The 23,973-nt window shown below is 37.2% G+C and overlaps 1 protein-coding gene across 1 annotated transcript; it reads right to left on the bottom strand.

Moving 5' to 3' along the window:
- Positions 1-2,423: 2,423 nt before the first annotated feature.
- LOC131856979 (uncharacterized) lies at positions 2,424-19,621 on the bottom strand. The gene is made up of 4 exons (XM_059208954.1): positions 19,186-19,621; positions 2,929-3,143; positions 2,688-2,786; positions 2,424-2,531 (listed from the first exon to the last, which is right to left on the bottom strand). Exons 1-4 carry the CDS (start codon positions 19,619-19,621, stop codon positions 2,424-2,426), a joined length of 858 nt encoding a protein of 285 aa, XP_059064937.1.
- Between the last annotated feature and the right edge of the window lie 4,352 nt (positions 19,622-23,973).

Below are 23,973 nucleotides of genomic sequence, written 5' to 3' on the forward strand. Positions count from 1 at the left end.
AGAAACAACATCCACATAACACAAATATTTTGACGTGGAAACCCAGTAAGGGAAAAACCATGGTGGGAAACCTTACCCACAATCAGATGATACTACCGCAGATAGTAAGTGTATACAAATGGGGTGTGCACATGCAGAAAGGCCAATCTCCTAGAGCTCACTGCTCAATCACAAAATAGGAGTCACACTGACTACAGAATTGGATGGTTAAATCCAATGATAATGTACTACTCAAAATAACATTTACAATGCTGGATTCAGTACTGGTTTAAGCTCTGAACATGAGTTTCAAACACCTTCATAACCTTCCTTCAACCTTCAAATAATGTTTGTGTTATTTGCACAAGGATCTACTTATTTTCTCTCTTCAATATTCTCACACACTTATCATAATCCTATATCCCGATCTTCAATAGGATCTTACAATCATTTATATAAAACCTAAGACCAAATGTATAGGTCTACTCACTAAAGATATTATAATTAAATCAATTACAAATAAGTCTTGATGTGATACAACATGTCGGCTCAATACATTTTACCAATCAATAAACCATCTCCATAACGTGTCATGCTGATCTAGAATAGATAACATGTATGGGTCCATAACATAGACCTATCTACTGGTAAAGGAAAATCTATCAACCTGATTAGACCAATAAGCAAAAAGCTAAATCCAAACTTCCAATCCATGTCTTCGACATAACCAAATGATCTCCAGATGATAACAAATCATCATCGCTACCGGTGAACAATATAACCTGCCGGTGAACACATACCGGTGACTGTGCATAAGCCACTAACCATACCAGTGAACATAATGTAAACCTCCAAGAAGATAAGTGTTGACATCAATGATAAAACCAATGCAACACATGATGAAGTCATCCATAATACAAATAATAAGTATCAACCAAAACATCATGTATGAGTCTAGGGAATTATATTGATGCACAAATCAAAAGATGAATCAGAGAGCGACACTACATCCTCCCCCCTTTTCCTAGGCTTACTCTTGGAAACCTAAGAACATATAGGAGTAAATCTCTCTCATCTATGTTACATCCTCCCAAGTCGCCAAAGAATCATCACTTGGGTCCCATTAGACCCTTACGTGCTCTATGTTGCATCTCGTGAGGATCAACCCCTGATTCTGAAGAATGTGCATGGGCTCTAAAGAAAGTTGCTCGTCCTCTACCTGCAATGCATTCCAATCCAAAACATGGGACACATTAGGAAAATACAACCTCAAAATAGATACATGAAACACATCATGGATGTGAGACAAGTTGGGTGACAAGGCAAGGCGATAAGCCATAGGACCAATCCTCTCCAAAATCTCAAATGGTTCAACAAAATGAGGTGCCAACTTAAAGCCTTTTCCATAATAGATAGGACTTTTTCATGGGAGAACCCTCAAAAACACCTTGTCACCCAGTGAAAACTCTTGGTCTACATGGTGAGCATCTGCATATTTCTTTTGCCTTTCCTGCATTTCTACCAAATGCTACCTAATGCGAGCCACCTGCTGCCTCATATCCTGCAACATCTCTGAACCAAGAAGAGTTTTATCCTCCAAACAATCTCAAGGGCATACGAAATGGTCGACTATAGAATTTTTGAAAATGAGACATACCAATCGAGCTATGATATCCATTATTGTAGGAAAAATCCATAAAATAAAGGCAATCCTCCTATCAAGACTGCTGATCCATAACATACATCCGCAACATATCCTCTAAAACCTGATTAACTCTCTCAGTTTGCCCATGTATCTCAAGATGATATGCTGAAATAAAGTTCAACTAGGCTCCTAAATCACATTGAAGAGATGTCCACAGCGCTGAAGTAAACACTAGATCATGATTTGATATATTCCAATGAGGAATACCACGCAATCTCACTATATCCTTCATGAAAATCTGAGCCACTATCACTCTTGTGTAGGAAGATCAGATAGGAGAGAAGTGTGCCACCTTGGTCAACCTATCAATGATAACCATGATAGCATCATGACAATGAGAAGACATAAGCAACCCAACAATAAAATCCATTGATATGATATCCCATTTCCAATCTGGAACCAGGTTCGACTACAACAAACCTATTGGATTCTGATGCTTTTCCTTCACTCACTAACACTCCAAATAACAAGACACAAAATCTGCTATATCTCTCCTCATACCAACCCAATGATGCAACTCATGTAAATTTGCATGCATCTTCGTGACACCTAGATGTGTTGAGTAAGATGCACGATGTACCTTTGACAAGATCAAATCTCTAAGTCCATCTAAAGGTGGAACATAGATACATCCCAAATGAAAAAGAAGTCAATCTGAATCCAATGAATAAATTGCATATCTCCCCTAAAGAGCTCTTCCTGAAACAACCTCTGCACTACCCTCTTGGTACCAAGAATCTCAATTAAGCATACTAAGAATCCGACTCCTTAAATCCACATTGAGAGTCAACACCGAAACCTCATGCCTCCTGAGGCTCAAAGCATATTCCACCACATTCTCCTTGCCCTGAATGTACCTCACCTCAAAATAATAATCACAAATAAACTCCATCCATTCCCACTACTTAGCATTCAAGTTTTGCTGCATGAAAATATATTGTAAACTGCGATGATCACTATGCAACTCAAACTGATGTCCAAGAAGAAAATGCCTCCATCTCACCAAAGCATGCATGACTTTTACTAACTCTAAATCATGAGTAGGAAAGTTCAACTCATGAGCTTTGATTTTACGTGACTCATAAGCTATCACATGACCATCCTGCATAAGAATTGCTCTTAATCCCTCCAAACAAGTATCTATGCACACCACAAAATTATCTAAGGGATCTAGCACTATTAGAATTGGTTCAATAGTCAAATGCTCCTTGAGGATCTAAAAATTTATCTCACACTGATCTAACCACATAGGAATTCCTCCCTTTCCTCTGAAGAGAAGTGATAGGATGAGAAATCTTCAAAAATCCTTGAACAAACTGGTAATAACAACCTATAAGGTCCATAAAACTATGAACCTCACCCACATTAATGGGTGCTAGATACTCCACAATAGCATGGATATTAGAGGGATCCACTGCAATACCCTCACGTGAAATAACATGGCCAAGATAATCTTTGCCTGGAAGAACTCACACTTAGCCATATTGGCATACAACTGATTCTCATGAAGACACTACATAACCTACCTCATATTCTCCTCATGGCCCTCTACAACCCTCAAATACACCAATATATCATCAAGGAACACAAGCACAAACCTATCAAGATGGGTCTTGAAAAATCTATTCATCAAACTCATGAACACCAAGGACGCATTAGTAATCCCAAATGGTACCACTATAAAATCATAATGACCATATCGAGTACTGAATGTTGTACAATGAATATCTGCCTCATGAATCTGCAACTAGTGATAAACTGACTTAAGATATATCTTAGAGAAGACCTTGGCAACCTTAATCTGATCAAAGAGGTCATCAATCCTTTGTAAAGGATAGCGATTCTTCACTATCACCTTTTACAACTACTTATAATCAATACATAAGAAAAGAGATCCATCCTTCTTCTTAACAAACAACATGAGTGCTCCCCAAGGAGAGACACTATGACAAATGAATCTCTTAGCTAGCAACTCATCTAGCTACAACCTCAACTCACTTAGCTCCTAAGTAGTTATATGATAGGGAGCCTTAGATATAGGCTCTGCTCCGGGAACCAAATCTATCAGAAAGTCAATGTTACGTTTAGGTGGTATACCTGAAATCTAAGTAGGAAATACATTTGAAAACTCATTAAGGATGGGATGACAATGAAAGATGAAATTCCCACCAAAATAACTTAGAGAAATAAAGCTAACTAACAACAAATAGAGATTTTTTTTTTTAAAACATCATCTAAAGCTACACATATGCATTTAACATTCATTAACATAATATACACATAACTACATGGTGTAGCCATGGTCCAATGGGTCCTCAAAGAATACAAACTAGATCATGTAGCAAGAGTAACACAACAGAAGCAACAACAAAACATAGATAAAATGCAAAATCAGATATCCACATCATCATATTATCATTATAAAACATCCGGTAATCATTTGGTTATATGCAGTATAACATGCCTAGTTTCAGACTGCATGCCAGATTACAATCCATCTAGACCTCTAAGAGGCATCTAAATTACAATTCCAAAGACTGAATATTCATAACCTTCAAACTGCTTCCTAAGGATCACATATAACCATATATACCCTTCAAAACACATCTGGGTCGACCATAAAGGATTACATTTACCAAGAAAGGAAAATGAAATATGCAAATAGGTCATCCCCAAGAATGAAAGGAAAATCCTCTAAAAAAGAGAGACCAACATGCACAGATCGAATGGAAGGTCAGCCAAGGACTCAATAACTTTGAGAAAGACACCAAATAGATCTGCCATCTAAGAAATCACTCTGCATGAGAATAAATCACCAACTAGCCATGAAACTCAAAAACTGCTTTGGGAACCAAGAACAACCAATCTGGAAGTGATAACTCACCAGAAAAGAGTCCAAATGAACTCACAATCTGAAATGATGAACAAAAGAAAGCCTCAAAACTGAAAATGTCATCTGCAACAAAAAAGAACCAGCTACCGAAACATATTGAAAGAACACAAAAACTGTAATACTGAATTTAACAAGAACAAAACTAAAAGGAAATATTTTTGGTTGATGCAAGATTGCTCGTAAACCAGGGATGCTCCTACATCACTACATGAGAATTTAACCATATTCACATTTATTATCAATGCAAGCGGAAATAAACAAAATATCACATTTATCTTCCCTAGGGTATCTCAATTTTATTACTTACACTATCAACATAAGAAATAACTGTTGGGATCCAAGAACACTCAGAGGGGGGGGTAAATCAGTGTTCTTTCAGTAAGATAAGATTTTATCCTTTTATACCATACACATATAAACCAATAAACCAATAAACATATAACTTGAAGGAAATAAACCATCCACATGAATGAACACCATAACACATACAATTTATATGTCGAAAACCTCAAAGAGGAAAAACCATGGTGGGATTTGTGACCCACAATATTAGTTCACTGGTCATATGAAAGGATATTACATATAATGGGGGCCTGCACATGCAGGAAGGCACACTGCATAGAGAACACTACTCATCACTAAAGAGTCTCACTGACTACAAGCTTCTGCTGAAGTAAAACAATGAAAATGAACTCACAAAATACATCTGCTATGCCAAATAGAGTTCTGGTTCTAGCTCTGCTCTGTACCAATTCATAAACCCTGAACACTACTATTGGTATCACCTTCCCTCCAAGAATTTCTTAAAAAATATTTACAGATCATTGCATGATATAACATTCTCTTACAAATGATCTACATACATATACTTCATATTACATAGTTCTGCTATATTCTCCTATGTCACACACTACAAAATGACCTAGCAAACTGACCTATATACCCATTACAAACAATATGCCTTATGTCAGCTTACAATGCATTACAAAAGATATTCAATGTTGGCCTTGACAATAATTACAAAATAATTTTCTAAATAAATCTTCCTTGATGTCGACTTCCTTGAAGTACTTGATGTTGGTGTCGGTGTCGGTGTCGGTGTCGGTGTCGGTGTCGGTGTCGGTGTCGGTGCCGGTGTAGCCCTAGATATTCCAATGCCAGTGTCTGTCGGTAAATGCCTCCTAATGCTAGTATATGACTTCCATCTGATCTTGTTGCCATCAATGACAACAAAATGAATCTGATGAGTGTCAATTGCCAACAATCTCCCCCTTTGGCATTGATGGCAACACTCATGTGAAAAATGAATTCCCTGCTGGTTCAACTGAAATATGCTCCCCCTAAGCAATACACTCCTTCTGATATTTTGATGTCCTTCCCATATGTTCCTCTCTGATATTTTTTTGATATTTTTCACATATATACACTCCTTCTTTGGCATCAATGCCAAAGGCTGGTGAAAGAATTCAAAGAATTCAGAACAAAAGAATGAATAAATACTGTTTGTTTTACCGGAGCTTGACTAACTTCAAAATTTAGGTATGTATCCCAATCGATTTTGAAAGTTTCAGATATGAATGTTAGTCCACTAAGTGTGCTAGTGTTTCCTTCTCTTTGACTTCTACCAGTGTGAGTTTAGCAATCATGTCCATACACTCTCTTTTATGTACACCCAGTGAATCCAATATGGGACTCACCAATCCTCTAAGACTCCTTGCTCTCCAAATGACTTTATCTCTCTCCTTCTCAAAAGAAAAAAATTGGTTCTCCAAGGACAAATTTGTCCATCGATAGATGTTGTTAGTGAGGTTAATCCATCAAAAGAATTTTCAATATTTGCAACCTTAACATGTAATTCCTTTAATCTTCTATCTACATTTGCTGTAAGAGTTTCTATGTTACAACATACCTTGTAGATATTTGTACACTATTTCAAACAATTCTCAATAAGAATGAGTTTAGCTTCAATTTTCTTTTTCTCTATTTCAATGATTTGGTCAAAGGCGGCTTTCTTAGCCACATTAAATGTTTCTAATGCCTACCGGTCTGATATCTGTTGCAGTGATTGAAAGTTGTTAGATATGTGCTCTGTTAGTGTTTTAAGCTTGTCGGAAGGGCTTGCTTCATTCTCAATCTGACAATCAGGGATTAATTTATGCAACACTGTAACTGATTGATCTATTATTCCCTTATCTACAGATCCCTCCTTTAATAGTTTCTAAGTAGCCATCATCATTAACTTAGTTGGACTCATCTTAGTGACTGATTTCTTCTCAGCTTGAGAAGTGTCAATTGCCAAAACCTTTGCTGGGGAATCAATATGAACTGTCGGTGTAGACTCAATTCCCTTTACCTTATCTTTTAGCACCGGTGGCTTCACCACTTGGTGTAGTGTCAATTACTGTCGGTGGAGTATTATCCACAATATTCTCAATATCCTGTACATTGCCTTTCTCAAAAATAGTTTGTGCTAGTACAGACTGTACACTTTCCTTTACTGCCAGTTGTGTTTGTATATCTATAGTTACTGCCAGTTTAGTCAAAATTGGAGTTGAACTTCCCAAAATACCTTTCCCTTTTGATTTATCTAGAATGGTAGAAGTTGTCGCCTTAACAAATTCTTCATGAGATGTAAGAAAATCTGGATTCTTCTGGAAGAATTTTGTCCAACCCTCACTGGTCTCATTTATCACCTCATTAACTCTTCCCATCATTAGGCTTATTTGCCAAGGTTTACTATTGAAAACTGTCCTATTGGCAATGTCAATACATCTCTTCATTTCATCATTACTAATAGCACCACACAAAGTCAAAAGTTCTACCTCTTTCATCTCCCTATCTCTCTTGACTGCATCAAGTATTCTAGCATCTAGTTTATTGTACAATGACAAAGGTATTTCCTTCAAAATTTCTACTAAGGCTTTCTTATAGATATCTATATGTAACAAAATTGCCTCTTCTATCTCATTTTGCTCACTTTCTTCTAAATCATCATAATACATAGATACATTTTTCAAAATTCCATCCTTTGTAATTTCATCGATTAATTCAGCATAGGTCATTTTGTTCTTACCAGACTCAGTATCATCACTCTTCTTTTTTTTGCTTGTGGTTGCCGGAGTAGATGTAACTGGTTTTTCCTTTTGTATAGGCTTCCTTGCAGGAGATGGTGGTGTAGTAGGTTTAGTTTTCTGTCTAGCAAGTCCCCTCCTAGGCTCCACCTTCCTCTGCTCTATCGGTGGCTAATCTACTTTCTTCCTTTGTACCCTTGTGAAATCTAGAGGTTCATTGTCCTCAAGGTCAAAATCAAAAGTGATGGTAGAAATGTAAGCTTCAGGATTCTTTACTTTTGTAGTACTAGCCACTACTGGTTCTGTAGCCAGTTTGGATCCAGAACCCAGTTGAGTGTCTATCTTATGAATTACATCCTATATATATGCAGACATATTATCTATTTTCTTCTCCCTTCTCTTCTTGTTGAAGCCAATTTTGACTTCAAAGGCCTTCTCTTTTGTTGTGCCAAAATTCTTTGTTTTGTCATCCAATGGGGCATCTAGCAACATTTTTGCATAGAGGTCCAAAATGTTATCATCCATCTCATATCCAAGTTCTATAACCCATATGGTCCTTGGTTCAACTGTTTCCATGAGGGTTTCATCAGTCTTCACCATGAAACAGATATCAGTGGAGCACTTCTCCATAATGTTATTGGATAATCTCTCCCTCTGCCTCATGTTTTCTTGGAATGTTTTGAAATAACCCCAAAGTTTCTTATCTCTGTTGGTACCAAGATCGGTGATTGCTTCCTTGATCTACATACCTATCGGTATTTCATGAGCCCAATGCTTCTTCCCTAGACCAGGTAGCTCATTCAAGAAGTAAAGCATTAAACAAACAATCAAATTTCCTAATCTAAAAGTTTTGTTCTTAACTCCCTTGATCTTTCCAAGGTTCGACATCAGTTCACTCCTCAACCATTCACATAAATCATATTTTGTGCCATTCCTCAACATCTGATATGCAACATGAATGCAAGAACTAGTAATAGAATTCAATCGGCTAGATTGAGTTGCCTTATAACCTATTCTCATGCTTGCAAACTTCACATCAGTGTCAGTGATTGTGTTGATCCTCATTGATATGCTAGCATGAGTTGCATCAGTGAGTTTCTCAACCTTAGTGTTGGAAATTTTCTTGCCAGGTTCTTGTCTGAGTTTGGGTAAGCCGATGATTGCTCGAATAGCCTCCTTGGTGTTCATGTAAGGTTGATCCAGCCATATGAACTCATTGTGGACCCTTCTCAGAACATATCTGATGATCTTATCTTTGAATTTTGGTATGTACAGAATACTAGTTAACCCTAGATCCTCAATTTCTTTGTATTTTGGCTTGATGGTTCCAGCGCTGCCCAGTATCACAAATTGATACATGCCTTTGATTTCCTCTATGCCTAGATCCTCTAGGGTGTAGTGAATGTATGCCCTCACATCTTCAACATACATCACACCATCAGAAACCCTAGAAAATGCTCCCGTAGAGTCTTCTTTCTTAGAAATAAGGGGAACCTCCTTGAATACGGGCCTCAACCTATCCTTAACTTTGACAATGGTTGGATTTGCAATAGCTGAAGATCCACATGCCATTTTCAAAGAATACCTAAAAGTGAATTCTAGTGGAATATTGAGTGCTTCTTAGATAACGGTTCGAAATCCTTTCAGAATGCCTTTGCTCGCTCTTAATTCACCTAAAATTTTCCTTTACTTCGCTTTGAATGCTTGAATGCAGGGTGAGTAAAAATGAATCCACTTTCCCTTTTTATCAGTGAATAAAACCCTAATCTTTCTCTGTCATAAATACTTTGCGATCTACCCTACTGATGCCAGTTTCACAGTCTTATGCCAGGTGAAACTTCAATAATGATGAACTGAACTCTCAAGATCTATTCCGATCTCCTCCAGGGGAATATGCAATATTTGCAATGAATTTTCCAACCCCTAAGGCCTATGCCTCAGTTATTGATGGAATTTCCTGGTGGTGCAGGAATGCTCTGTTCTATCAGTGGAGTTACCGGTGTTGTTGCATTTCCACTTGGTTCTTTAGACTTTATAACCCATCTCTTGGTGTGATCTTGTTGTATTTCATCTACCTTCTACTTTCCTTTCTCATTATCTTTATCATTGCTAATCAGTTGAGTCTTGCTTCTGTAGAACTTAGCAATATGACATATTTTGTTGCATGCATAACATGTAACATTGTTCTATTGAATTGCTTTAACATATATGGTGTCATTCCTTGACCTACAATGATTAGCAAAATATCCAAACTTTCCACATGCATGGCATTTAACATTCATTCTGCAATCTTCTGATCTATGACCATATTTCTTGCAATTTGTGCATTGACCAGGAACAAAATTGTAGTTTTGATTTTCTCTATTTCTACATTATTTAGCCATATGCCCAAATTTATAACAAATAAAACATTTACCATTGAATTTATAAGCATTAGATTGCCTTACCAGTTTCCTTTGTTCTGATGAGTTCTGTATACCGGTTGTCTGATCTTCATTTGGAGTACTGGAGCTTTCACCTTGTACAAATCTAAGTCCTCTAGAATCATCAATCTGCCTTTGTCTTTTCAATAAGTCATCCAACTATGCAACACTGATCCTAAACTTTTCTTTATACTCACTTGCCATAGTCAGATCATCTCTCAGAGTAGTTATTTGTCTTTCAAGTTCTTGTTCATTGTTCTAGGAGTGTGCCAAATCAGTTCTCAACATATTATTCTGATGAGTCAATCTATCACATTCATCAAATTTGTTCTTCAAAGATATAACAAGATTATCTTCCTTCTTCTTTTTGTCCTCAATATCTTTTGATAACCTCATAGTTAGGTCTTGCATTTCATTCTTCATGAGCATGTTTTCTTGACTTAGTTTCTGACATTGTTCCTTAAGTGCATTTTTCTCCTCATCATCCACATTTTGCAAAAGTTCCTTTCTCTTGGATTGAGCTGATGATAACCTTTCTTGCAGGACAAGGATGAATTAATTTGCAAAATTCAATTCATCTTGTAGTTTCAAGTTCTTCATCCTTTCAACATCACAATCCTCAAGAGCCATCTCAAGTTGCTTCTCCATAGCCATGTTCAAAGATTCTAGTTTCAAGATCTTCCTCAAGCTGTTAAACTTCTTCTGAGGTACCAGGATTTGATACCAATTGTTGGGATCTAAGAACACTGAGGGGGGGGGGGGGGGGGGAATCAGTGTTTTTTCGGTAAGATAAGATTTTATCCTTTTATACCATACACATGTAAACGAGTAAACAAATAAACATATAAATTGAAGCAAATAAACCATCCACATGAATGAACACCATAACACATACAATTTATACATGGAAAACCTCAAAGAGGAAAAACCACAGTGGGATTTGTGACTCACAATATCAGTTTACTGGCCATATGAAAGGATATTACAAATAATGAGGGCCTACCCATGCAGGAAGGCACACTACCTAGAGCACACTGTTCATCACTAAAGAGTCTCACTGACTACAAGCTTTTGCTGAAGTAAAACAATGAACATGAACTCACAAAATGCATCTGCTATGCCAAATAGAGTTTTGGTTCTAGCTCTGCTCTGTACTAGTTCATAAACCCTAAACACTACTACCGGTATCACCTTCCCTCCAAGAATGTCTTACAAAATATTTACAGATCATTGCATGATATAACATTCACATACAAATGATCTACATACATATACTTTGCATTACACAATTCTGCTATATTCTCCTATGTCACACACTACAAAATGACCTAGTAGACTGACCTATATACCCATTACAAACAATATGCCTTATGTCGTCTTACAATGCATTACAAAAGATATTCTATGTCGGCCTTGACAATAATTACCAAATGATTTTCTAAATAAATCTTCCTTGATGTTGGCTTCCTTGAAGTACTTGATGCCGGTGCTAGTGTCGGTGTCACTGTAGCCCTAGATACTCCAATGCTGGTGTCTGTCGATAAATGCCTCCTAATGCCAGTATATGACTTCCATCTGATCTTGTTGCCATCAATGCCAACAAAATGAATCCGATGAGTGTCAATTTCCAATAATAACATCATAATCACTATCACAATTCAATGCATTCTAACACTATCCTTAATTGTTCTCCCATGCAACATATGTAAAGTTACTTCTAATTCTTCTATCATGAATGCATACATCAATAATGCAACTCTAATTGATTTCCCATTAGATTCATTTTAAGAACATCAAATCCCAATATTCCTAATCTCATTTATTCATTCCCTCTAGGGTAAGTGCAAGGTAATGGGTCACAAATTGGCGGAAGTCCGCGCGTTGGAAAAAACGCTCTTAGAAACGGGGGCCCAAGGCGAAACTAAATGGGCCCCCATTTTATTCTCAAATGGGGGCCGCTTGACAACGAAATGGGGTCCCATTTTTAAATCCGATGTTACCCATTTTTTTGGGTGCATTTTGTCATTTTTGGACAATAACAATAATTTTAGGAACGGGCCCTCATTTTCAAAGCGGGCCCCCGTTATTTAAATAATGGGCCCCCGTTTTGTGAAATTTGATTCCATAACCTACCACTTGTCTCCGGATTAGGTCTGAGATAGGCCAGGGATGGCCACACCTGAGACATGGACCTGCAAATTCAAATCTCCATGAATGAAAGCACAAATATGAACTTCTGAAATAGTTTACGTGCCTCTAATTAGAGAATTTTAATATGAAATTAAAACCCATTTCAGATTATATTGTCTAGATTCTAAATATATAAATTTATTTAAAAATTGATTATTTTAACTATTTTTCATTTAATTTATACTAAATCAGGTCCATAAACTTGAAATATTAACTAATTTTGTTAATTTAATAACTTTTTTATTTTAATGAATTTTGAAAAAAAAATATATGTCATCAATCTACACAAAATTCTTTTCTATTTAAAAAAAAAAGAAAAAAAAAAGTTAAGTTTACATCAAATTATGTGGGTCATACACGTCAAATTTTTAAAAACATAATTACGGCCATTAAAAAATTAATTAAAAAAAAAATACAGAAAAATATGCTTATCAATATTCAGTGTGTTACAAACCATTTCCCAAAATGGTTGGAGAAAATAATTTTAATTGTGTCAAAAAGTGTGGGTCGTACACATGCATGGTATGGTCCTAAAACATGCATTTTTAAAACATAGTTTTTAGAAATCCATTCAAAAAGTTATTTTTTATTATGTGGGTATTAAAATAAATTATATATTTGGAAAGTAGACTCAGAGGGCTATCTTTTATAGTAGTGACTTTTTCCAAGATTCAATTTCGAAGTGTTTCAAAATTTAAGCTCAAATGAGACAAAACCTAAAAATCAAGAAAACACTTCCACTTTTTGGCCAAAAAGTGGACTCATCTTCTTGCACTAACCCTCTGACATCATTAATCCCCTTTCAAATGATACTAATCACACTAATAATCCTTTCTTTAGTATCTTAACGCCCACATAATGCTAAGTCACCACAATTAATCCAATACTATTGTTACAATTAATAAAATAATAATCAAGATATATTAGGATACATCATATGATCTCATACAAGTAACATAATCCATGTCCTAAGAATCATCTATAAATACATATCCATTATCCAAATACATCAAGGAGCATATCTCTCAAGGACATATTATAATTACTCTAATATCATGATATCCACAATAACATATGTCATATGATCAATACATCCATCTGCTACAATATCCATCCATAAGCTGAAAGCACAAGAATTCACATCCATGCATGAAGCATCCAATGAAGAACATCCCAATGAAAGAATGCATCAAACCACCCAATCATGTGGAACCAAAGGAACCACCCCCCGTGCTAGGAGATGACACAAGGTACCACACTCACTTTAGACCTAGGCTAACACCTAACAATCAAAGAGACTCAATGATACCAATGTTGCACCAAGAGACAACTCAAGCATAAGACAACTCAACACATGGCTAATCATAAAAAGAGAGAAAATCATAGAGGCATACCAACAATCAAGGAAAGGTCAATAACTAAGCACTAAGGACACATGTAGGAGAGGAGTGTCATCACATTCTATCCTCACAATGAAGGGAACTACCCTGATAAACATGTCTCTGCATGTTATCCTCACAAAGAAGGACACCATCCTGATAGACATGTGGAGCCATCTCAACATATGAGAGAAAAAGGGAGATTGACTTGCCATCATAATGACCTTCCCAAGATTATCCTAAAATATCCTCCCTAAGACTAAGACTTGGGGCTCACATCCATTATTATATTGATTAGATGAATCCTAATTACCCAACCCATCTAATTAATTATTAATTTTATTACTTATTTAAATCAAGGAAAACTTTTAATGTGCCTTGGTGGTCTAGACTCTAAGCATCCTTACTAGGAACCTCCTAGTAGGCTATCTCTCATGACCTAGGTCTTCACATGAAATCCTAGTCCCTCTAATCATGTTCTAAGACCTCAAGGAAATACAACAACAATAACAAGGATGCTCTTATGCAACATCAATAAAGAATCCATATAACATGTACAATTGGCAATGCAATCCAATTGCCAAAATGCCAACAATGCCAATATATAAACAAGAGCCTCAATAAGATCTCATATAACAAGTAGCCAAATATGGTGCACAAAACCATCCAAATCAACCACATATAAAAATAAACCCTCAACAATGAGGCTCATCAGCTCCTTGGAGCAAATCATGAATCATAATCTAAACAAGTTATCTCTGCTTGCTGGAGTAGCAAAACAACCTCTACAACAAGGCTAAATCAATTTTTCGGAGCCAAATACAATAGAATAATGAAATCTGAACATATACAACACTCAAAAATATCTGAAAACATTATCACAAGCCTCTGGAATGAAAATAGAAATGAGCAAATCAACTCAGAACTCCAAAACCATCAAAAACATATTAGTAGAGCAGATTAGCACATACACCCATTAGTGCAGCGCTTTTACCCAATAAAATGACACATTACATAATTGTATAGCATATTCATAACATGAAATAATGCTTTTGCCAAAAGATTTAGCACATAAAAATTATACTAGCGTATTCATTACATATAGTAGCGCTTTCAATAAAAAGTTTAGCACATTTGTAAAATTAAATAGTGCTTTCAATAAAAACATTAGCACATATGCTAAAACAACACAATCACCAAAAAAATCAGAACATAGAGACTGGAAAAATACGACAAGGTAAAATAAATCATAAGGACTTTAATAGAAGTCTAAACCATTAACAATAAAAATGCCAAGTCTAGAAGAATTCAAAGGAACACTTAAAACCAAGAATGAAACCAATACATTGATCCAGAGCCCCAAGGAACAAAGGCCTCTCACATAAACTCACTCTCCAAGACCCTCAATTAAGATCTCAACATTCATGGATTCTTGGAAAATCCTAATAACAACATGAAAGGAAACCTCTACACTTTCCTTCATTCAATGGGGGCCCTTTTTGATCCCTAAACAACTCATTGAGATACAAATTCTCACATCAAGTCTCTCTTGTAGTCACCTATGACCAAATTGGATTACAAATCACCCAACATTTAAGAGTAGGTATGGACCCTATAGAAACTCTTGTCCAACCCCAAAGATATTGAATATAACCAAGAAAACACCCTTTTTGTTGTACAAGTTCAATCAAGGTGACTTGCCCTCTACAAGACACCTATTCCTAGTAGCCCTGGTTTGAGTGTTTAAGGGGAAAAAAATGAAATTATCCTGATGATACCATAAACTCTTGACACTTTTATATTCCCCCTTTGGTGACACAAAACACTTCCAAAACTCAAACTCCAACTCTTACATTGAGTGGGTCAAATGTTGCTGCTACAAGACACCTAATAGGGATTTTAGGCCACTTTTACAAAGGAACCACACACAAATGGCTTGATCCAAAGACAATAATGGATGGGAAAGGTATGAACACATCCCAAAATACCAAATTCACCATTATATAGGTTCCACCACTCTTTTTTTTACTACTGCACAATTTTTCACAGTCAAAACCAGCTAGTCACATGAGGATGCCTAGCCTAGGGCTTGATCCCAAAATTCACCAGTTCAATGGCCCACTCATAAACCCTAGAAATATTAAAATAAACTATATCCCCTACCATTCCCCATATTTTGAGCCAATTTTTCCAAAGGAATGAGGGGTTAAGAAATCATTTCCTTGGTAACCCTGGTTTTGGAGGGTTTTTAGACCACCTTTCACAAAAATACAAATATTTCTCTTATTTCTCAATATTTTCCTACCAAATCATAGCCAAATGAACATAAACATAGAGGCTTATTCAAAAAAATGACTTATCCTACACATGGAGTCTGTACAATGATTGTACAGGGCACTATTGCAGCAAATTTATGTAATTTTTTAGTGTTTATTGAATCTAATCACTTTCTTACATCCAAAAATTCATCAATCCTTTCTTCTCTACCTCCATGGACTTAAGAAATGTATCTTAAACCTCCTCAACCAAATCCAACTCAAATTTGAATTAGGTAGTTGTTGGAGGGAGATTAGTTACAAGTTGACAATAAAAGTTTTCATCGAAACTTGACAACTTTGCACAAAACTTGACAATCTATGAATTTTGCCTATGTAACCTATTAGGACACATCATAAACCTTACAAATAGGACACATAGGAGCCAAAATACAATGGTTTCCTCATTTATACATTTTGGATTTCATTTGACCATGATTGACAAAATAGGTCCTAAGAAGTTCACAATACAAAATGACATGAAGGCCTTACATGGCTAATCAAAACAAAATGAATGGTCTTGAAAGACCTTATTACAACTAAAAAAAATTCAAGGAACCTATAGAAACCTCTAAGATCCTTCATTTATCAAATGGTCTTCAAAGTTAGCAAGGTGCTCCTGCACCATACTCCTGGGGGCATATAAAACTCAAGTCTCTTGAGGAATGAGGTCTGCAATAGAATGTCCATGCTTTTGAATGTAATCCTTGGTCATCCATGTGGTATCTTCTTCAAGTAAGCCACTCCACTTGAAAAGATATTCCTTATAAGTCTTATTTCTAGTCTTCTTGACCACCTTGGTGTCAAAGATGCTCCTCAACTTCAAGGGTTGGATAGGTGGTAGATCCTTGACCCAACCTTCATCTCCTTCTGATTGCAAGCCTACATCTGAACCTGCAACATCACCTTTGTAAGGAAATAAATCTAAAGCATCGAAAATGGGTGATATTCCTAAGCCTTGAGGAAGTTCAATCTCATAGGCATTAGGACCAAACTTATGTACAATCCAGCAAGGACCAATCTTGTTTATGAGTAACTTTGTTGGCTACCCCTTTGGAAGTCTGTCTTTCTTCAAGTGTGCCATCACCAAGTCTCCCACCTTATATTGCACATCTCTCTTCCTCTCATTTTCTTTCTCTTTGTACTTTTTTAGTGTTCTTGTGAAGAGTTTATCTCAGCTTCTCATGAATGTCTTTTATGGCCAATGCAAAATCCCCTCCTTGAGCACTTCTTCTTTCCAATCCATGTAGATCTCTTAATTGAATAATACCTCTTGGATGAATCCAATAGACAACCTCGAAAGGGCTTCTTCCTGTGCTTCTATTGATAGAATCATTATATGAAAATTCAGCTTGAGGGATGATCATATCCCAAGCTTCTCCATGCTTCTTTGTAAGACACCTAAGAAGATTTCCCAATGATCTATTCACTACCTTAGTTTGGCCATCAATCTGAGGGTGATAGGCTGATGTGAAGGACAATTAAGTGCCCAACTTCTTCCAAAATTTATGTCAAAAGTGGCCCACAAACTTAGAATCCTTGTTAGTTAAAATATTAAGAGGCAAACCATGTATCCTAATAATTTGTTTCAAGAATAAGCCAGAAATATGGGAAGCATCATTAGTACATTTACATGGAAAAAAGTGAGGTATCTTACTAAATCTATCAACCACAACAAAGATACTATCAAAACCTTTTTGAGTCCTAGGAAGACCCAAAACAAAATCCATATTGATACTTTCCCATGGCCTATTAGGAATAGGGAGTGGTTGATATAAACCTGCATTTGATGATGTTCTCTTATCCCTTTGGCATATGCTGCAACTTTCAACAAACTTCCTGACATCTGATTGCAACTTTGGCTAAAAATAGAACCTCTTCACCTGTTCTAGTGTTTTATCAAGCCCACAGTGACCTCCAAAACTACCATAATGCTTCTCCTTGATAATGTTCTCCCTCATGGAGTATCTGGGGATTCACAACTGGCTCCCTTTGAACAACAACCCCTGCTACAACAAAAAATCATAAAAATCAGGATGATAAGATTCTGAAAAATTGAGTGCAAACCTCATATCTCACTAAAATATTAATTGTCCTTGTACATTTTCTTGAGGGAATCAATTCCCACACTTTGTAACTGAATTTGTTGCACCATGAGCACCCACCTATTCAATGCATCCACCACTTTATTGTCCCGCCCCTTCTTATGTTTGATGGTAAATGTGTAGGCTTGAAGATATTCAACATACTTCATATGCTTGTGATTAAGTTTCTTCTATCCATTCAGAAAACTGAGAGCATGATTGTTAGTATAAACAATGAATTCTTTAGGTAAAAGGTAATGCCTCCATTTTTTTAAGGCTTTTACCATTGCATACAACTCCAAATCATATGTATAATATCTCCTTTTAGCATCATTGAGATTCTCACTAAAGAAAGCCACCGGTCTACCTTCTTGACTCAAGACAACCCCTATGACAAGATTACTAGCATCACACTCCACTATAAATAACTTATTAAAATCAGGCAAAACAAGAATGGGCTATTGTGCTACTCTCTTTTTTAGGTATTCAAAAGATTCATTTTCTTCATTTGACCAAGAAAACTTACACGTTTTCCCTCGTTTGATTGTGTCTAGGATAGATGCACATATATGACTGAAATTTTTTATGCCAACCCATGGAAATTTCTCACATCACCTACTATCTTGGGTGTTGGCCATGACAAGATAGCCTCCACCTTTTCTGGATCCATCTTCAAATCCCCCCTTGAGATTACAAAACCAAGGTAGAAAAGCTCCTACTTCATGAAGACACTCTTCTCTATGTTTATCATCAACTTTTCATCATGCAACTTCTTCAAGACTAGGTTCAAGTGCTCCAAATGCTCCTCCTTTGTCCTGCTAAACACAAGAATATCATCAAGATAAAAAATAACAAATTTACCAGTGAATTCCTTCAATAACTCGTTCATGAGGCACATAAAGGTGATTGGGGCATTGGATAGCCCAAAAGGCATCACCGTCCACTCATAGAGACCTTCATTTATCTTGAAGGCTACCTTTCATTCATCCCATTGCCTTATTCTAATTTGATGACACCCAGTCTTGAGATCAATTTTAGAGTAGTAGCAAGCCCTTCCCAAAGAGTCTTCAATTCTACACATAGGAAAACTATATCTTATGGTAATCCTATTGATGGACCTAGAATCAGTACAAACTTTCTATTTACCATCTTTTTTAGGTGTTGGGACCATTGGAATAGCATAAGGATTGATCTTCTTTCTCACCAACCCCTTATCCAATAATTCTTGCACTTGCTTGGCAATCTCCTCATTTTGAGATGGATTCATCTTATAGGATGGTTTGTTTGGCAATGTAGACCCTGGTATGAAGTCAAACTGATGGCTTATGTCCCTAATGGGTGGCAAAGTGTTAGGCATTTCCTCCACCATTATACTCTTATACCTATCCAACAATTGTTGCACCTCCTTGGGAACTTCTTCCTTACTGCTACTAGGCACTTTAGGAATATTTTTAGGCTTCAAAATAAGAGCATACCTAGGGGTTCCTTCCTCCTTTAGGATGTCTAGATACTCTTTTCCACTCTTTAACATGACACTTGACCCAATGTTCTTATCCACATTCTCATCCAGTAAAGGATCCATCTTGTATTTTCTCCCATTTTTGGTTATGATAAAGGAGTTTGTTTTCCCATCATGTTGGGATTGTACATCATATTACCATGGACATCCTATCAATAGATGGCAAGAATCCATGGGAACCACATCACACAATATTCTATCCTTATACTCCCCTATCTCAAACTCTACCCAAGATTATTCATCCACTAAGACCTACTGGTCCTTATTCAACCATGACACCTTATAAGGGTTAGCATGTGGCAACCTTTTCAACTTTGGAAACCAAATTTTCAGTAGAACTTGAATCAACTACTACCTTAAATAGCTTACCATAGACCTTGCACATGGTTCTAAATAATGTCTTCCTCTAAGGGGGTTCTTTCACTTAAGGCACCTTCAACATGGTTCTCCTTATCATCAAGCTTTCTCCATCATGGGCTAGGGCTACACTTCCAATTAGGGAATTGACACTTTGGCAATCTTCTTCTTGAATCAGCTGGTTCCTTCTCTCTCCTCCATGAGAGTTTGAGGCTTTCTTAGGACACTTGCTTGTAGTGTGCCCTACTTGGTTGCAATTAAAGAATCTCCCTTTTAATACACTAGGAGCTCTTCTTGGTCCTCCAAATCTACCCCTTCCATTGGGTCTCCTTCCTCTAAAGCCTCCTCTTGAACCTGAGTCTCCACTTTGTTCTTGCTAGCTAGACTCACCTTGGAGTTTTTTAGATTGTCCTTTTCCCCCAAAATTTCCTTTTCCTCTAAAGTTCTTGCCTCCTCTTCCTCTACCTTTTTGTTCACCTTTTCTTCTCAACTTATCCTCCACCCTCAAATCCATTTGGAAGCATTCATCTATTGTTTTAGGAGTCATCAGACTCATCTCATCTTGAATATTGAATTTGAGCCCATTCAAGTACCTAGCAACCTTCTCCTTTTCATCTTCACAGTGCCTTGATCTCAAACTCAATTTGTGGAATTCCTTTGTGTAGGAAGTCACATCCGAATCCTTCTGCTTTAATTTTTTCATTCTCCTATATAGATACACTTCATAATCAGCAGGCATGAATTGGGCCTTGAGTTTGGACACCATCCTGTCGCAAGAATGGATCATACTCTTTCTCATCTTCACCCTTTCACCTTGAGTATAGTTCCACCAGGTTAAAGAAACACCCTTTAGTTTGGTCTTTGCAAAATTCACTTTCTTCTCCTCAACCACTTCCTTGTACTCAAAATAATTATGCAAGGCATCTATCCAATCTACAAGTTCTTCAACATTCATCTTCCCACTATAGGTAGGAATCTCCATCTTGGCTTCAGAAGAATCTTTGACTATTGTCTTTAGGGCTTCAATGAATGGTCTTTGATCAACAAGTATCTTTGGCTCCTACCTTTGGGGTTCTTCTTCTTTATCCTCTTGATCCTCTTCTTCATCGGTCTCCTCACTTGGCCCTTTTCCTTTCTTCATTGTCTTTAGTTCAGCCTTGAGTGCTTCCTTGACCCTGATCTTGATTATCTCTTCCATCTCTTGGAATTTCTTAGCCACCTTTGTGGGCATTCCCTTTGGAGGCATTATGCTAGCCTCTTCTTGGCTCTCTTTTGCTCACATACACCAAAATCTATCCTCCCAATTATTTGACTTGCTTTGATACCAATATGTTGCAAAGCCCCAAGGAACAAAGGCATCCCACACAAAATCACTCTCCAAGACCCTCAATTAAGGTCTCAACATTCATGGATTCTTACACAATCTTGACAACAACCTGAAAGGACACCTCTACACTTTCCTTTATTCAATGGGGCCCCTTTTTGATCCCTAAACAACTCATTAAGATACAACTTCTCACATTGAGTCTCTCCTTGATACCAACTCTCCTATAGTCACCTATGACCAACTTGTATTAGAACTCACCCACCATTGCAGAGTAGGTATGGACCCTATAGATTCTCTTTCCCAACCCTAGAGACATTGACTATAACCAAGAGAACACTCTTTTTGTTGTACAGGTTCAATCAAGGTGACTTGCCCTGTACAAGACACCTATTCCTGGTAGCCCTGGTTTGAGCCTTTAAGGGAAAAACTTTGAAATTATCCTAATGATACTATAGAATCTTGACACTTTTAGATGCCCCCTTTGGTGACACAAAACACTTCCAAAAATCAAGCTCCAACTCTTGCATTGACGAGGTCAAACGTTGCTGCTACATGAGGCCTAATAGGGGTTTTAGGCCACTTTTACAAAGAAACCACACACCAATGGCTTGATCCAAAGATAGTAATGGATGGGAAAGGTTTGTAAAAATCCAAATATACCAAATCAACCATTATATAGAGTCCTGTTATGCCCTTCATACCTAGCCCTATTAGTTTCCTTGTCTTGAAAATATGGGTCCCCTCTCTTTTGTTTTTATAGTTTTTTGTAGTTATATGTTTTTTCCTTTTTGCACCTTGGAACCCCAGAGTCCCAAGGTTTTCTTTGCTTGGTTTTCAAGTCCTACCTCGGAACCCCAAAACCCCGGAGTTCTGAGGTAGGCTTTTGTTTCTTGTTTTGGTTCAGACCCTGAAGTCTCGAGGTCTTGCCTTGTTCTTTTTTTGTTGAAACCTCAGAACCCTAGAACCTCGGAACCTCGGAGTCCCGAGTTCTTCATGTTTTGTTTGTTGTTTTGTGAACCTTAGAACCCCAAAACCCTAGACTCCCGAGGTGTTTTCTATTTTTACCTTGAAACCCCAGAACCTTAGAGTCCCAAGGTGAGTTCTTGTCTTTTTGTTTTTGACCCTGGACCTCTAAAGTTTCAAGGTGTGTTTTCCATCTTGGAAGTCCGGAATCCCGGACTGTCGAGGTTGTGTTTAAGGCAACCGTAAGGATGAAATATCAGGGGGTATAAATAGAGAAAATGAACCTTTTTGAGCTCATTTGTGCATTCAAGTTTTCCAGCCTCCCAGCTCTGCCTTTGGACTTTGTGTCTCTATGTTTTCGAACTTTCATGGGTTTTTCTTTCACCAGGTTGGTGGATTTTCTTCCCCTTTGTGTTTTCTTGTTTATATTTTCTAGTTTTTTTATCTTAGATTTTCCTTGTTTTTTTTTGTTTTTTTTGTTTTCATTGTTTTCTCATGTGCCCTAGGGTTTTTGTCACCCCGCAATCCTAGAGTTCCAGGATTCACAGTCCTAACAACCCCAGAACCTCACAACCCCAAAGTCCCAAGGTTGTTCCTCTTTGGTCATGCCTTCACCCCAAAACTTTGGATCACTGGAGTTCCAAACTGACCACCCTTTTTGCTAAACTGCCCCCAACCTCCAAACCCTAGAACCCCAGAGTTTTGAAGTTCTTGATCCCTTTGTGGCTATGCTACTCACCCCAGAACCCCAGATCCCTAGTGTTTTGGATCATCTTTTTGGCCTTCACTTAAATTACCTCGGGACTTCTGAACCCTGAAGTCCCAGATGAGCTATGCTAACTAGTCTACCCCAAAGTTTTGGGCTTTATTGTTTTAAGCTTGTCCTGACCCTGAAGTTATGTACTCTATCATTTTTTCCACCCCGGAACCCCGAAGTTCTGAGCTATGATGTGTCAGCTTATCTAGAACTCGAAACCTCAGAGTTCCAAACTTAATTGTTTTAAAGGAGTTGCTCACCCTGGAACCCCAAAGTCCTGAGGTTTTTTGATATAATTGATATTTTGGGTATATGATAAGTTAATTTTTGGAAATTTCTTGCAGATCAAAGCAATTAGATGGACCCATCCTCCAGCAAGAGAATGAAGGAATTGGACAAACTGCCCACAACAATGAAATACCATTACAAAGGGAAAATTTATGCTTCCAAGCTGGATGATCAAATTAAGTGGGTGACTGACTCTGAGGTGGGGCACATTGAGTTAGAGGATATCAGAACACAAATGGATAAGACAAGGATAGAGGCTCCTTATAGGATAATTAAGAGTTTGGGATTAGTAGAAGCGACCGTTTTTCCTCAATCTATCCAATCCCCAGAATTCATTATGACCATGGTATAATTTTATAACACTAGAAAGTGCACAAATGATCAAGGAAGGATAGTAATAAACTTGTCGACATATATGTTAAGATTTGTGTTTTGCATCCCTTCAATGGAGGAAGTGCTCTTAACTACTGAGGAAGAAGTTGTTGAAATATGGAGAAATGATATTGCTTCATGCAAAAGGCACATGAATTAAAATTGGTTAGAGGAGGAGAGGAAGATAGGACTAAAGGTCACTGATATTCTAAGGGCTGATTTCAAGGAGCCACAATGTGACTTGATCATCATGCTGAGCAAGGCCTTTGACAAGACATATTGATGACATTTCCACCCATGGATGTTCCAATATATGACAACTATTCTGATTGGAAAATAATACTTTGACTG

This window comes from Cryptomeria japonica, chromosome 7 (genome assembly GCF_030272615.1).
Source record: "Cryptomeria japonica chromosome 7, Sugi_1.0, whole genome shotgun sequence".
NCBI lineage: Eukaryota > Viridiplantae > Streptophyta > Pinopsida > Cupressales > Cupressaceae > Cryptomeria > Cryptomeria japonica.

Excerpts from the sequence above, each read along its gene's own strand:
- LOC131856979 (XM_059208954.1), bottom strand. The coding sequence starts at position 19,621 with ATGGATCCTTTACTGGATGAGAATGTGGATAAGAACATTGGGTCAAGT. Across the intron at positions 3,144-19,185 it reads CCCAACACCTAAAAAAGATG|GCAAAGATTATCTTGGCCAT; the intron begins GTAAATAGAAAG and ends GAGTTCTTCCAG. Across the intron at positions 2,532-2,687 it reads TAAAAGTCATGCATGCTTTG|GGCAAGGAGAATGTGGTGGA; the intron begins GTGAGATGGAGG and ends AGGTACATTCAG.